General features: G+C 46.0%; 2 protein-coding genes across 2 annotated transcripts in view; both read left to right on the forward strand.

Annotated features, from left to right (window-relative positions):
* ndp (norrin cystine knot growth factor NDP) overlaps positions 1-998 on the forward strand; it is a gene marked incomplete at both ends in the record, with an annotated part of 5,905 nt that extends 4,907 nt beyond the window's left edge. Inside the window, one exon of the mRNA XM_083638685.1 lies at positions 774-998. Within this exon, the coding sequence (XP_083494811.1) occupies positions 774-998 (225 nt within the window). The remainder of the gene's footprint in view (positions 1-773) is intronic.
* Positions 999-10,763: 9,765 nt separating this feature from the next.
* Positions 10,764-16,984, forward strand: part of mao (monoamine oxidase) — a 39,928-nt gene continuing 33,707 nt past the window's right edge. The window contains exon 1 of the mRNA XM_083638722.1: positions 10,764-10,881. Coding sequence (XP_083494848.1) covers positions 10,827-10,881 — 55 coding nt within the window. The 5' untranslated portion in view covers positions 10,764-10,826. The remainder of the gene's footprint in view (positions 10,882-16,984) is intronic.

Here is a 16,984-nt window from a genome sequence, read left to right on the forward strand (position 1 = left end):
TTTCATTCAGACTGCCTGACACTAATCGCCGCCGCCATTTTCCCCAGGGGCTTCTACAGGAGGAGGGGGGTGGGAGGAGGGAGGGTGTAGTGACGCACATACAGTAGTGGGTGACGGCGCGAGGCACATTTATGGGCCAATCAGAGGGCATTCCCCGACAATTCACATGGACGCACATTGCTACGACCAGCATAGTTTTGATTGATTGATTGATTGATTGATTGATTTTATTTGGTGAATGTCAACATACACAGGGTACAGATACAGGGACAGACAGTCACCGAGGATAAAAACACAATAAAGCCTCAGGCTTATTTCCATTGCGGTCCTCAGTTAAGACCAGAGGTAAGCCGTGTTGGTGCAACAGGCGTAAATCCACTCTAAAGACTGGTCTTAACTAAGACCGACGTAGGAGTTACGACCAGGCATAGTTAAGACCAGTTGGTGCAACCGGCCCCAGGTCAGCCATTATGAAACAAAGTAGCCAGCTAGTGTGTAAATCCGTCCAAATTAATATTATCCATGGAGAAAACGATCAAATCTAGCAAGAAAACAATTAGGACAGATGAAAAATTACCAATCTAGCTAGCTAATTTTATTGCGTGTCTATTGTGTTGCATTCGTTTTGTATTGTTGTGTTTGTGTAACTGTCAAGTTGCATGGAAATTAGCCTAGGTTTCATGCAATTTGCAAACGGCAACTAGTTGCATGAAAGTTTCACCGTGCAAAGCCAGTCTAACAGTGTGTTTTCTGCGTGTTCTGCTGTGTTGCAGATGGTGTTGCTGGCTCGCTGCGAGGGTCACTGCAGCCACACGTCCCGCTCCGACCCCCTCATCTCCTTCAGCTCGGTGCTCAAGCAGCCCTTCAAGAGCAGCTGCTCCTGCTGCCGGCCACACACCTCCAAGCTGAAGGCCGTGAGGCTGCGCTGCGCCGGCGGCACGCGCATCACCGCCACCTACAGGTACATCCTGGCCTGCAACTGCGAGGAGTGCAGTTGAGCCGGGAGCAGAATCCTTCCGAATCCTTACAAACTCTCAAGATCCTGCATCACCTCTCGCCCTAACGCTATCCCGAGCCTTTTGGTTGTTTATCGGCTCGATAAGAGGACAGCAACTCAAGCTGCTTATTGTCATCTTGTGAATGATCATTTGGGACAATCACACCATCTACATATGCTGACCTGGAGCCCTTGGGGGATTTGGACAGCACAGGACACACATACTCACACTACTTAGAAGTTGCCAAGTCGTCAATCAGGACAAACCGTTATGGAAGCCTGTCTCCCCCGGCACATAAAGCCAGACTCCACAAAGCGCTGGAGAGAAGCACTACACTCATTACAGGCTTCAGTAATTCATAGCACACGCTCACAAAACACAGTGTGAGAGCTCATAACACATGTGAATAAGGCTGTACTGCCATGCTGTAAAAACGCTGCCAGCTTTTCACAACAAAACAACATGCCTTGTTAAAAAAAGCAGCATGGGAACCGACGCAGCGGACGTGAACGAGCGGGTCCATATAAGCCCCGACATATGGAGGATCTATAGAGGAGCACCTGTGCCGTGCTTCTCCCTTTGCTTATCCGCCCAATAAACCTTTGACACACTCCCTGGAGACTTTCATCTAGCTGTGTAAGACATGGCCGACACTGACAGGAGAGAGAATCATTTGGAAGACTAACAGAACCAGTGGCAGAGAGCGTAAAGGGCGCCCTGCGGAAAAGAAGAAGACCCAGGATAAATGCTTTGTTTGGCCAGCTTTTGGGTGGCGGTTTGTGAAATTGTATGGACTGTCATTCAATGTTCATTTTTAAATGTAATCTATTATTCTATTTGAATCTTTGGTGATGTTCCCGACCCGTCAGCAATATTGAAACCGTAGCTACTATCCATGACGGGATTGATGACGCTTTTGCCTGTTGTGTATCGTTAGTAATGACATGACCAATGCTGTGACTTGGAGAAACACTCTTGCCCCATAGTGTTGTGGCCGCTCTGCATAAGTCTACTCTGTATACTCACTCAGCCTCTTCAGATATCAGCCTCATGGCACCAACTCTTGATAATACAGTCTCTATGCATGCTGGACTCTATGCTCTGCCTGAAGCCATTCGCCATCAGAACTAATACTTGACTCATCTAAAAATGATATAGAGACATTTACAAACTGTATTTAATGGAACAAGAATCAATTGAAACAACTCAATCCCTGGTTTCTTTGAAGGATTCCTAAAGGAACTATTCACCGCGCTCGATCTGAAATTGGGATATAGTGTGAAAAACATTTTTTTAATCCAGGATCTGAACCAGTGATGTCACTGGTTCAAGGAAGTAGAGCAGATCGCATGGCTGTTATTCGAACTACAGATTGTACTTACTACGCATCCACGGAGAATCGGATCCAGAGCTTTAATGAGCTTTAACGAGGCATACCAGCTGGCAGGGCGGAGTTTCTGCCGGCAGAAAAGGGGGGGGGCTCTCGTTGCAGGAAACATGGAGGGAATTTAAATACTGTTCATCTACTATCCACATTGTAATGATACAAAGCTGGTTGAAAAGCGGTGAATAGTTCCTTTAAAATCCCCATTTTTCATAACTGAACCACTAGGAAACAGATACGTCAGTTTGGAATTTGAATAAATGAATGGGGAGTTTTAGATTCCAATACCAGACATAAATGTACCTGAGAAGAGAGGAGACAGTTTGAGGTTTGTGGTCCTACAGTATGTGACCTCCAGTTGGAACAACAGTACATGTACCTGGTTCCTGTGAAGCTGAAGTCTCTGATAGCTGACAGAAAGGCATGCAGTGGCAGGACCTCCTGGTGTCTCTGCAGGTTATAATGATCACGTCACTTACTAACAACATCACCATGGCTTTGAAGCTTTTGAGCCTTTGCTGCCCATCACACCCTCTCTCTCTCTCCCCTCCAGCCTGTGTCTCTCTCCCCTCCAGCCTGTGTCTCTCTCCCCTCCAGCCTGTGTCTCTCTCCCCTCCAGCCTGTGTCTCTCTCCCCTCCAGCCTCTCTCTCTCTCTCCCCTCCAGCCTGTGTCTCTCTCCCCTCCAGCCTCTCTCTCTCTCCCCTCCAGCCTGTGTCTCTCTCCCCTCCAGCCTCTCTCTCTCTCCCCTCCAGCCTGTGTCTCTCTCCCCTCCAGCCTCTCTCTCTCTCCCCTCCAGCCTGTGTCTCTCTCCCCTCCAGCCTGTGTCTCTCTCCCCTCCAGCCTGTGTCTCTCTCCCCTCCAGCCTGTGTCTCTCTCTCCTCCAGCCTGGGTCTCTCTCCCCTCCAGCCGGTGTAGCAGCATGAAGCAGCAATGCCAGTGCTGCACTGTAGTCCACCCTATGCTTTGGCCTCCCCGTTGGGGTGAGAAGAGAATTTTCCTATGTGGATTAATAAAGTATGGCATTAATTAACCTACACAAAATGTATGTCAAATGGTGGCAATGAGGATGGCTTTGAGTGCAGAGCTCCAAGAGAAATCTGCTGATCTCTGCACTGCAGGGCTTTGGCTCACATCATACAGACTTTCTATGTCCTATCCATGTTTTCACACACACACACACACACACACACACACACACACACACACACACACACACACGCGCGCACACACGCACGCACGCACACACACACACACACACACACACACACACACACACACACACACACACACACACACGCACACACACACACACACACACACACACACACACACACACACACACACACACACACACACACCCACACCCACCCACACACACAGAGACGCACACACACACACACACACACACACACACACACACACACACCGACTGTACAGATGTCTTGCTTTCAGAGCTGAAAGGCTACCCTCCCTTGTGAAACGGCACAACATGCCGGTATGTGCACGTTTCAATCCAGAACACAACTGACAGCGAGGCTGGCTGCTTCACACGTGAACCTAATAAACAGCTTTTCCCCTCCACTCTGGAGATTAATCTGCCTTTCTCTGCTGTCTCCTCTCACTGTGTCTCTCCTTTATCAGCGCACGCACACGCACACACACACACACACACACACACACACACACACACACACACACACACACACACACACACACACACACACACACACACACACACACACACACACACACACACACTTTGTGACATGAGGCAGGAGGTATAATTATGTGGGGGGGCAGTGTGACAGTATGACAGAGGAGCATAATGGCTGTCAGACTGATGCTAACTGCTCTTTGATGACTGTCCCAACAGCGTAAGACCAAGGAGGCGTTTAATTCAGCCTGCTCGCCAGAATCAAATGTCTGCATTGTATGCTTCTGCAATCCACGGATATGTAGAATATGAACATTTCTGAACCAAAATACGTTGCATATCACTTTCCCTTTCTAGATACATGAATATGAACGGTAAACACATCATGGAGTCTACCATTGAAAGAGCGCACTTGCCTTTCACACCGGAAGGCCGTGTTCGACGCCCAATCATGGCCACAGCATTTCCAAAGTCTACATTTCAACCGTGAGTCACGTTTAATGTTTTTGTTATTTAAGCCTAACCCAAACCATAACGCTAACCTTAAGCAAGTTGTTTTACTTGCCTAAACATAACCAAGGTTGTTTCACTTGCCTATGCGTAACCCGTTGTTTTACTTTCCTAAACGTAAGTAACCAAAGTTGCTAAAGTTGTTTTATTTGCGTTTAACGTTGGAAAGGTGGTGAGGTTTTCAAATTAACCGCTGTTTTGTTTCACATTTATATTGAGATTGTAGGTTGTCAGATGTAAAATGATGACATTTTAGAAACTTATTTTTCCATTTTGTTTAAAATTTATGTTGATATTCTATCCCTGGTTTACAGACACATAAAAGGCCAACATTTTATTCTGGCGATTGGTTTGTCTAATGAAAGAAGCAGCACACTCAAATATTATTATCAAATGTACTGTAGTTTATATGCCTCCACCCGCCGATAGCCGGGGCCGGTGGCATTATGTTTTCGGGTTGTCCGTCCGTCCATCCGACTCTTAACGCGATATCTCAGGAACGCCTTGATGGGATGTTGGGATTCGAGGGGTGGGTAGGGGGAGTGTGTAGGGGGTGTGGGAGTGCTTAGGGGGTGTGGGTGGTGGGAGGGGGTGTGGTGAGGGAAAGGGGCGGAGCTAGGGAAAATGGGTCGTAGCTAGGGATAGGAAGGTCGTAGCGGGTCGAGGTTTGAGGGGTGGCTAGGGTGGTGGGAGTGGGTGTGGGGGTCAAGGAAGGTGGGGCGGAGCTGGGAAAAAGTGGCTGTAGCTAGGGATACAAAGGTCGTAGACAGTTGGGTTTCGAGGGGTGGGTTGGCGGAATGTCTACTCTAGGGAGATGTGGGTAATGGGAGGGGGCATGATCAGTAAGGGGCGGGGCTATGGAAAATGGGCCGTAGCTAGGGATTGGAAGGTCATAGAGAGTCAGGGTTCAAGGGGTGGGTAGAGGGAGTGGATAGGGTGTGGGGTGATAGGGCTCTGGGTGTTGGGAAGGACCGTTGTGAGGGAAAGGGGTGGGGCTATCCCTGGGAAAGGGGCCGTAGCTAGGGATAGGAAGGTCTTAGAGAGTTGGGGCTCGAGGTCTGGGTAGGGGGAGTGTTTGGGAGGATGTGGGTGGTTTTGGGGTAGGACCATTTTCCATGTTGAAATGAATTAGCCGTGTTGTTGAGGTACCCCCAAACACTGTCTAAAGTGCATAAAGCTGAATGACCACACCACTGCGCTGTGGCCTTCAAGGTATTTGTGCTTGTATGAGTCTGGACAGACATGGATGTAGTCTGCTGACTTGTTGGCGGAGGCATACAACCACGATGCGATATTTCTAGTTTCATTCTCGTGTGTTTCCAGGTGTGAGGCAGCACATATGGTCTCTTTTTATAAGCCTTCACATCATCCATATTAGACATCATACACATTTCTTCAGCCTGGCTCCTAATCATAACCATTCAACCGTACAATAAAAATCAGGAGAGAGATGTTTCATCGTACTGTGCCATATGTGTCTTCTTGTCCAGGAGGAATTTGGGTCTTTACATTTAGCGTGCCACGGTCCGTGAACATGGCAGATGTGAAACATGAACAACAGACATTCTGGTCTGGGCTTCACAATATGACCATTCATTTACTAACCATTTATACAGCCAGTTTGCTGTTTGTCATGAGTTGTCAGCACATACTTTCCTTAGAGAGCAAGAATATGAAAACAATCATGACAATTGTACTGGCACTTAAATCGTGTCAATAAACACATTCACCAGTATGATGACAGCTAAACTAGATGGGAGCTAAAACGGAGATAACTTTTCTTTTTCCATTGCCAGCATCCTTTTGTGCAGATTTGTGAAAAGGGAAATTAGTTTGTACACATTATTAGTAAATGGTTCCATTACATCAAATGAATGATGGTTTATATAAGAACCAGATTTTTCTGACAGCCTACGAGTGCCAAAGTGATAGGACAGTGAAAAGAAGTGTGAGGCCTGGTGAAGAAACACAAGACTAGGCTGAAGTCAGTTTCAGAATACTGCTGCCCTCTGCTGGACAGCCAGGCGACACACACCTGTTGCTGGTATAAAATCTGAAATGAGCATGAGGGGTGGAGGGTATAATTTCTGGATTTTCTCATAAAGAAAAAGCTGGACAGGTCTTTATAATCCATTCTAAAACCTGATACAGACCCCTTTGAAAAAATGGGCAACAGATATATGGCATACAATGTGTCTGTAGCTATTCCAGTCCCTGTTTCTCGGTGAACTACTCCTGCATACCTTCAGTCTTCAGATATGCAGTCATGCACACTTAAAACATGAAAGCACACACATTGGTTAATCCCTGATAACTCACCCCATGTCCTGTCATGTCTTTAATGTAAAAATAAATCCTCAACATGTGAAAGGCCAGCTACACTGCCCATCTCTTCTTCATACTGTCATTGATAGCAGTGGACTATTTGTGACATGGCAATTAGTCATTATGTCCACATGGAATCTGTGCACTACATCTTCCATCAAAATCGTAGACTACAGTATGGCTTTGCTGAACTGCCATTAGAAAAATGTCCTATGGGGGGGCATTAAATCTACTGCCTCTAGGCTCATTTTTGTAAACTGCAGGGGGCACTGTTCCTAAAATGGAACTGTACACATGTGATGTCAGCCCCAGCAGAACATCCAACAACAAGTGATGCCATTGTGAATTCATAAAAAAAAAACTGTGCCGTGCTCTTTAAGCTGTGGTCTTCTTTTAGTACTCCAGATTTGGTGCAATTTGATTGGACAATTTGCACAAACACACCCCCCTTTTTAAGCGGTGCAGCCGCTTCTTTCTATAGGCTAGTACAGAATTTTGTGCAATTTTGCATATTGCCACCTACTGGAAACACAAAAAGTGGTTTATCTCCAAAAATCGTTTGTCCGGTCGACTTCAAACTTGGCAGGTGCGCTGCTGGGAACTCCTGAAAGTGCACTGTCGAATTTTGTGCAATTCGACCAATGAGAACATGGCTTTCATGTGTCTCCAGAACGGTCCGTCCGATCGACTTTGAACTGGGGAACGAGTACTGCACTAATCCATCTATACTATAATTCCAGGACTGTCTGTCTGTATGTCTGTCCTTCGCGTGTCTCCAGAACCGTTCATCGGATTGACTTCAACTTGGGGAGTGCACTTAAGTTAGGGGGACCTGACGGAGCGCATTGTAGAAGAAAAAAACAACAGGCTGTGAATGGGGAGAAGGGGAGGGAGGGAAATGGGCACTGCAACAATAATAATAATAATATTCATAATAATTGATATAGCACTTTTCAAGGCACCCAAAGCGCTTTACATATCATGGTGTGTGTGTGTGTGTTGGGGGGGTGGGGGGGGGGGGTGGGGCTCACCTCATCCACCACTGATGTGTAGCAAGTTTGTGCCAGAACACTCACCATACATCAGCTATCATGGTGGAGAATTGAGGACTGAATGTGCCAATTAGATATCGAGGGATGATTAGGTGGTGGAGTGCATGAGACTGGCGGCAGAACGAGATGTTTGAAGATGGGTGGTGATGTCATCAAAGTGCCCCAACGGCCCCGAGCTACGGGAGTGACCTGACCTGGTCTGGAGTGACCTGACCTGATGGAAGAAAGGCCTGTTTGGGAGTTTAGCCAGGGCACCAGGGTTACACACCCCTACTCTTGTGAAGAGTGCCGATGGGATCTTTAATGACCACAGAGAGTCAGGACCTCGGTTTAACGTCTCATCCGATGGACGGTGCTCACTCACAGGACAGAGTCCCTGTCTCTGCCCTGGGGCATTGGGAATGGGAATATTATTCATGAGACCAGATTTACCCTTCACTGACCAGATTCTGGGCCAGGATATTTGACTGGTACTCTAAGGCTAACAAAATAACCCTTCAGCCGGATGCAGAACTCGCCATCTTCGGCTGTTCGGAGTCCTCTCTCAACTTCCCTACAGCTGTGCAACAATCTCTGACACAGGGGACAGTTATCGCCAAGAAACTCATTCTGCAGGAATGGAGGTCTCCCTCTCCACCCTCTATTCAACTGTGGTTGGCGGACATGACCTCTGTTATACGGATGGAGAGACTCAGGTTCCTGAGGACCAACTCACTAAATAGATTTCTAACTATTTGGGACCCGTTTCTGGCCTACCTTCATGAGGTTAGGGGCGACGGGTAACTCGCCCGGCTAGTCTTTCAGGGTTGTGTGAGATCCCATACATAGCGTCTCTTGCGGGCACGTAAGCACCTTGTGTGGCTGGTGGCACCACATTGTGATATTGGAGTGTTGATGTTTTTCTTTTTTTTCTTGTTTTTCTGTATGTTTTTTTCCTTTCTTTTCTTTATATATATATATATATATATATATATATATATATATATATATATATATATATATATATATATATATATATATATATATATAAAGTGCATCAGTGAGGAGGAGAGGATTGAATGGTCTCAAGGTCGTCTTAAGCCCAAGGAGTACACCTGGGCCCTACACCGGGCCCAGGTGCACCCAATCAGTTTAACGACCAACACGAGGCTCCTGCAAAACAAAGTCATCACACTTTTAGATGTTTTATTACAGAAAGCGTATGAAACCCATGACCAAAATAGTCATATATTCTGTTGTGTTACTTATGGTTGGAATTCTAGTGAAAATAAATCATTACCCTTTTTGCTGGGGACCCCCTGGAGGCTGGAACCTCCTCAAGGAACCCTGGAGTTACCCGGACCGTATACTTTGAGAATCACTGCTATATTTCATCAAATATCGGCCCAGTATATTGGCAAGTATATCAGTCTAACCTTAGTACTTGTATCACTTGTACTCCACATAAATCAAGCACCAGAGAAAATCCATGAACATCTCCAAGTACCACAGGAGGTTTCTGTAAGTGTAAGTTTGTGTTCTAGCCAAACAAGATGCCCAGGAATCATACACTGAATGTACAAAATATTAGGGACACCAACACTGATAAGGTGAATCCAGATAAAAGATGGATAAACCCCATTGCCCAATCTCTACAATCGCAAAGGAAGAGATGTAGCCTAGAGAGGGTGAGTTCGAGAAGGATTTTAAAGCTTTCAGACAGTTGAAATGTGGATTGTGCAAAAGCATTTGCAGTCTACATTGAGTGTTTATAAGACAAATGGAATCTGTGGGCTGTATGGTAGAGAGCATAAGCATCAATTATGGACTTTCACCCTTGCCTTCCCCTCTCTTCTCCAGCTGCCCTAGTCCTAAAGGTCAGAGATGTGCTAGCGTGGGACTTTATAGCTTACCTCATAAATGAGATCAAACCAGGATTAGGATTAACCACAATATGTCCATTATGGATATAGCTGTGCTGTACTACTGTGCATACTTTTAATAATACACAAGACACAGATCCTTAGATATATATCACTGCTTCACTGTGACTGAAATACTCCCAAAAACCTGGTACACTGCACATGAGCAGGCGAAGTGCCCGCCAATGGCCGCCATAATGAGCAAAGTTAAGCTCTTTGCTGGTTGTAACCGTCCACAAGGGGGCAACAGAAACTACAGAATACACCTGTGAAATCCGTTGATCAGGTCCGACATTAGAAATACAGATTGTATTACTCTAGTACTCTGACTTTTGTGTGGTTTGTTAAGCCAATTAGCTTTTTTTTTTTCATTTATTTGAGTGGATGGGCTGTCCACTCAGCTTGGGGGTGACAGTAGGGGAGACACAGTCAATTGTACAGGCATGAAAATTAGATGTAGCCTAATTGCACATCGATCTAACTTTACTTGTAACCTAACGTTATACACTGTGTAGGCTACACACTATAATGTTAGGTTACAAGTACTGTATACAGTATTAAGCTCCTCTGGATTAGATTATCTCTCCATTTGTGTATTTGTGTGAGACAGTCTCATTATCAACAGTTGATAAGTTTGTCCACTCTTTTTTTGTTTGCAAAACGTGTGGCGCGGCGCCAAGCCCTCCATATTTGTATCCGTATAAATTATGCCACCAAGCAGCACTAGGATCAAAGTCCACATTATATGGTTGTTTTATGCTTCATGAGGACACGAGTGATGTCTGCAGCACAGACCATTACATTTCATAATATCCCTCATAACCACAAAGCAGTGCGGTGCTCTACTACTGGTAGGCGGGGTCTGGAGGGAGTGGGCCTGCCCGCCCGGCGCTTTTAATACAGATGCGCTCCTCGGTGCGCTCTGCGTTCAGCGGCGAGGCGAGGCGAGCGGACACAGCGCAGCGCACTGCCTGGGAAGAGACGGAGCAGACAGCACCATCATGACTGCGCCCAGCAACACGTACGACGTTATAGTGGTCGGCGGAGGAATATCGGGTATGTGCAATATGATTTTTTTTTTTTTTCGCTCTGAGTGAATCCAAGCCAGCAGTGGGCTGATGCGCTTTAACTGCTGCACAGCACTCGCAATAGCGTAACTATTATTCCCTATTCCCTTCAAATTATATAGAGCCGTTGTGGGATGAGCTGGAGGGGGGTTGTACTGGGAATAACGGAGACTTTTAGCAGCCTTTTCCTTCTCCACGGTGTAGTCAATCCGTGTTTGCATGGCATGTCGGTCTCTTCCGTGAGGCCATCTCTCCCCGGTCCAGCGCTTTATGGGAGCGCCCGTTAAGTAACAGCTGACCTGTCAGATAGCTTACTTATAGCATATCATATGAGAGAGCAAGGTTAGTATTATGAATGCATCTGCGAAATTGATATTTGACTTCAGTTGCATGCTTGTTTTGTTTTCATATAAACTAGTCATAAAACCTACCAGTTTTCATTTAGAGACAGAGTACACATGTGAGAATGACCTAGTCCAGTGGTTCTCAAAGTGGATCCCCTTAAAGGACCCTGGATCCCTAGGGGTCATTGAGGGTGGCCCCAGCGAAAAGGTTATGTTCAGTATAATTCCATCTATAAGTAGCAAACATCAATGTCTTTCTGGCTGATGATGTCCCATATCCCAGTACAGACTATTGCACTGATACATGATAGACCTGCCTACTACATTGCATAGCTACCTACCTAGAAGGGCATGCCTGCAGCCTATGTCTTGCCTCTGTCTTCAGTCAACGCCTAAAGAGCAAAGTGTAATGTCAATTTGAGCAGAGCGTCCTGGGTGAAGGGGGAGCATAAGGCCATTGAAAGCAGATTGTCCAGTTAGAAACTGGTTTCCTAGTAGTAGTTGTAAATTCCTGGAAGGGGATTTCTGACACAGAGCACAGAGCGCTGCCGCTGACCATACTTGATAAGAGGGAACATGTCTGGACTCTGTTCCCATCCACAGCTGTGTGTGTGTGTGTGTGTGTGTGTGTGTGTGTGTGTGTGTGTGTGTGTGTGTGTGTGTGTGTGTGTGTGTGTGTGTGTGTGTGTGTGTGTGTGTGTGTGTGTGTGTTCGTGTGTGTGTGTGTGTGTGTGTGTGTGTGTGTGTGTTTTTAACTGTTGCTGTCATTTTCAGGGTTGAAAACATCAGTCGCCCTATCAGAGCTGCAAACCACTTACTGCATCTTAACTCACCTCTGATAGGTCTCAATCTTAAGATGTTTTATCAGTAGGCCTCTGTCACAGAGCACTAACTTATGAAACATATAGCAAGAAAGCACTTTTTTTTAGCAGGATCACTTGATAAATGAAAGAACAAGATAGTGGAGTGGATTGCAAGGTAAATGCACAGCAGTGGAAATATTCTCTGTTGATTGTCTGAAATATTACAGTGTATCATATCAGTGTATTGGATCACACAGAGAGTCACAATATAAAATATTACAGTGTATCATATCAGTGTATTGGATCACACAGAGAGTCACAATATGAAATATTACAGTGTATCATATCATATGATACACTGTAATATTTCATATTGTGACTCTCTGTGTGATCCAATACACTGATATGATACACTGTAATATTTTATATTGTGACTCTCTGTGTGATCCAATACACTGATATGAATCATATCAGTGTATTGGATCACACAGAGAGAGTCACTGTTGTAGAAAATTGAAGTTCCATTGGCATAAGCTATAATTGCATATGCATAATGGTATGACTTATTAGTGACATCTCACACATACATTCACCCCAGTGGCATTGAGGATTTCTCCCTTTTGCTGAAACCTTGGACAATGCATCATGTTCCATAACAATTGATAACAGTCTCCCAGTCAGACTGCACCGACGCACACACATTTACAAGAGATCATCCCATTCCCCCCCCCCCCCTCTTTTCCTGCCTTGCAGTATAAAGCGTATGTCAAATTGTGACATCGCCACTGAATATTTCGGACTCTGTATGACATATCAGATGTGTACATTGAGATTCAGTCCTCTGACAATGGAGTTTGTCAGAGTTTGTATGGCTTTACATATACTTTCATAATACATCTTTCTGGCTCTTGGTTTCATTCAATTTGGTTTATATAAGCTGTTATAATTATTATATAGCGGAGTGGTGAAATTCCATTCTATAACAGTCACAATATGAAATATTACAGTGTATCATATCAGTGTATTGGATCACACAGAGTCACAATATGCATTGTGGAGCCCAGTGGCTATTCTGACCTCATGATTGTTGCTTGAGGGCTGGATCGTTGTGCTTTGCTGCAGCTACATTCAGACTCAGATCACTGTGGTACTTTTACAGACAAGCGGTTATTATAACCAAAGAACTGGAGTTGGTCGCTGCTGGGCGCTGCACTGCTGCTGCTCACTGTTATAGTTCTAGGAAGGTTCCTAGGATGGGTCAAATGCAGATGCATTTCCCCATGGGGATAACTAAAGGATAACTAAGTAACTAACTTATAAGGTTTAAATCCCTGACAGCCAGGCCAGGTTGTATTCTGTGTTGACTGCTGCTTGACCTGACCTTGAATGACCCTTCATGTGCTCTCGGCCCCTGCCTGACCGCTGTCCTCTTTCTACTAAACAGTTTGATCGACCGCGCCTGTCTGTCTGTCCGTCTGTCTGTCTGTCTGTCTGCCTGTCTGTCTGTCTGCATGTCTGCCTGTCTGCATGTCTGTCTGTCTGTCTGTCTGTATGTCTGCCTGTCTGTGTCTGTCTGCCTGCCTGCCTGTCTGCACGTCTGTCTGTCTGTCTGTCTGTCTGTCTGTCTGTCTGTATGTCTGCCTGTCTGCATGTCTGTCTGTCTGTCTGTCTGTCTGTCTGCCTGCCTGTCTCTGCATGTCTGCCTGTCTGTCTGTCTGTCTGTATGTCTGCCTGTCTGCATGTCTGTCTGTCTGTCTGCCTGCCTGTCTGCACGTCTGTCTGTCTGTATGTCTGCCTGTCTGCATGTCTGTCTGTCTGTCTGTCTGTCTGTCTGTCTGTCTGCCTGCCTGTCTGCATGTCTGCCTGTCTGTCTGTCTGTCTGTCTGTCTGTCTGTCTGTCTGTCTGCATGTCTGTCTGTCTGTCTGTCTGCATGCCTGCTTGCCTGCCTACCTGCATGTCTGTCTGTCTGTCTGTCTGTCTGTCTGTATGTCTGTATGTCTGTCTGTCTGTATGTCTGCCTGCCTGCCTGTCTGTCTGTCTGTCTGTCTGTCTGTCTGTCTGTCTGTCTGTCTGTCTGTCTGCCTGCCTCTGTCTGTCTGTCTGCCTGCCTGTCTGCCTGCCTGTCTGTCTGTCTGCCTGCCTGTCTGTCTGTCTGTCTGTCTGTCTGCCTGTCTGTCTGCCTGCCTGTCTGCCTGCCTGTCTGCCTGTCTTGTCTGTCTGTCTGCCTGCCTGTCTGTCTGTCTGTCTGTCTGTCTGTCTGTCTGTCTGTCTATCTGTCAGACAGTGAAGAATTTAGGTCAGTGTCAGTCCAAATAGCAGTCAGACAAGCAAAACAAATAGTAGAGAGAAATGTGAACTTAATAATGCTGACAGAAAGTGTTCTCCCGCTCCAGCTCTCTCCACTCATGTCACATTAGGGCGTTGTAATTACATCATTTGTTCATACTACTGCCCTTTATCAGGCTGCAGTGAGGCCCACATATTACAATCAGTGTCCAATCAAAGGACACAGGGGGAAGAAGACAGAGCGCTCTCTCCTTCTCTATCTGTTTTCTCTCTCTCCTTTTGCCTGCAAATGCAACTGTCATTTACACGCCTGCCAGCCAGCCACCAGCCAGTAGGACTGCGGCCCTCAAGGGTACCAGCACTTTCTGACAAAACACTAAGCAATTCTGACAGCCTCATGTTAACCAAACCAGCAGCAGGGAGGATGCTGGAGGTGGAGAGAGAGAGAGAGAGAGAGAGAGAGAGAGAGGGGGGGGGGGTGTGGAGAGAGAGAGAGAGAGAGAGAGACAGACGGGGGGGGGGGGGTGGAGAGAGATAGAGAGAGAGAGGGGGGGGGTGGAGAGAGAGAGAGAGAGAGAGGAGCAGAAAACAGAATTAATGGTCTTCTGTCATGGCTGTGAAAGTGGAGACTGGAAATTGGGGCAGGAAGAGAAGAGAAGAGGAAGGAGACAGAGGCAGATAAAACTAGAACGACCGCACCGCGGATATATGCCTCCGCCAAAAATTGTGCAGTCGACATCCATGTCTGTGCAGACTTTGATGTTTGAACCAAATGTGAAGAAATTCTGTCATCATGTTACTGAGCTATTGAGTTAACGAGGTTGAAAATGGCGTTCGTGAGGTCACAGTGACTTTGACCACCAAAATCGAATCAGTTCATCCTTGAGTCCAAGTGGAAGTCTGAGGCAAATGTGACGAAAGTCAGTCAAGGCGTTACCGGCTCGGCTATCGCCGGCGGAGGCAGAAAAAGTGTGAGAAAGGGGAAGGGAGATGGGGGAGAAAGGGGAAGGGAGATGGGGGAGAAAGGGGAAGGGAGATGGGGAAATGAGTGTTTGGAAGGAGAGTGTGAGGGGGAACTTGAGGTGGCTGCAAAACACAGGAGGGTGGGAGAGTGCAAACAGAAGAGGGTGGTCGGGGGTTGGAGGGTTAGTTTCACAGTTTTTTGTAGACCTAAATGATTGCAGTTCGGTACAAGGCAGTTGTCATCTGTGACGTGTAGGGCTGGCTATCCTGGCTATCCTTTAAAAAATGTCAATATCAGTACCAATACGGTACCAGTACCCTTAAAGTGATCCCAATACCAATAGAGTACTTAATTGGATACCTTCTTTACTGCTGTATACCACTCAACTTCAGCACAGACTGGATGGCTTGTGGCTGCTGCAGTAGTGGGCCAATCACACATCACATTACTGTAAATTGAAGAACGCTTGCAGTGATTGCCTGCGAGCAAAACAAACAAAACAAAACAAATAACTATTCTTTAAAAAAAAACTATTCTTTTTCTAGATCTGTGTCCAAAAACGATTAAATGGAGAAATTTAGAAATTTAGAATTTCAATACTACTTGGTACTGGGTTATTTGGGTCGATACCCAGCCCTGAAGTGTGCAGTCGATGATTGAGAGGCCTACAGTATGTTTATAGTTCTATAAACCCGGCTGGATTCCTCTTCTCCATATAGACCTTTACCCCAGGGAGGACAGGACAGCGTTCAAACTAAATGACTAACGCAAGGGACTCCTGCCAATTGAACTCTCGGGGTGCCCCTGCAGCTAAAAATGGAGGCCAGCTCTATTGCAAGCTCCTCTCTGCCAGCCATGTTCATTTCTAAGCTAGAGAGGCCTGAGACTTTACAAAACGCAAGTTTTGTTACGAAAAACTCAGTGAGAATTCTAAACCAAGTTAGGAGTGTTTTGAATCTACCAGATGTTTCTGTCCATACACCGATTTGTTCCAATCACTCTTTTTTGGCTCCATGGTCAGATAAAAACTACCATGCCTGGAGTGAGAAGGGGCTGGTTTCCATCAGAGACCTATACATTAGACGGTCATTTTGCATGTTTTTGATCTACTGAAGAGAAAGTTTGAGTTGCCCGGCATGAACTGGCTCAGATTCCTGCAAATCAGAAATTATGTTAGATCTAAGATTCATACCTTTGAAGCGCTCCCCAATGAACATGCTTTTTTTGATGTATTGCTGAGCCCTCCTCACTCCAAGCATCTTATCTCTAGATTTGTATGTCTGTTTGACAACCGCAATACAGCCTCTACTGAGAGGATTAGAGAAGCGTGGCAGGGGGAACTTCGTATTGATTTATCTGACATATGGGAAAGGAGTCTATCTGTGGTATAACTCTGCTCAGTTAATAGCAGACACCAGCTGATCCAGTTTAAAGTCGCTCACCATCTTCACTACTCGAAGCATAAATTACACAAGATCTTCCCTTCTGTCTCATCACTGTGTGACAGGTGTCAGAGGGCACACTATCTCATGCCTTCTGGTTTTGCCCTTCACTAACGGGATTCTGGGCAAAAATATTTGACTGGTACTCTAAGGCCTATAAAATAACCCTTCAGCCGGAGGCAGAACTCGCCATCTTTGGCTGCTCGGAGTCCTCTCTGAACTTCCCTACAGCTGTGCAACAATCTCTGACAC

This window comes from Poromitra crassiceps (assembly GCF_964638095.1).
Source record: "Poromitra crassiceps genome assembly, chromosome: 6".
Classification (NCBI taxonomy): domain Eukaryota; kingdom Metazoa; phylum Chordata; class Actinopteri; order Beryciformes; family Melamphaidae; genus Poromitra; species Poromitra crassiceps.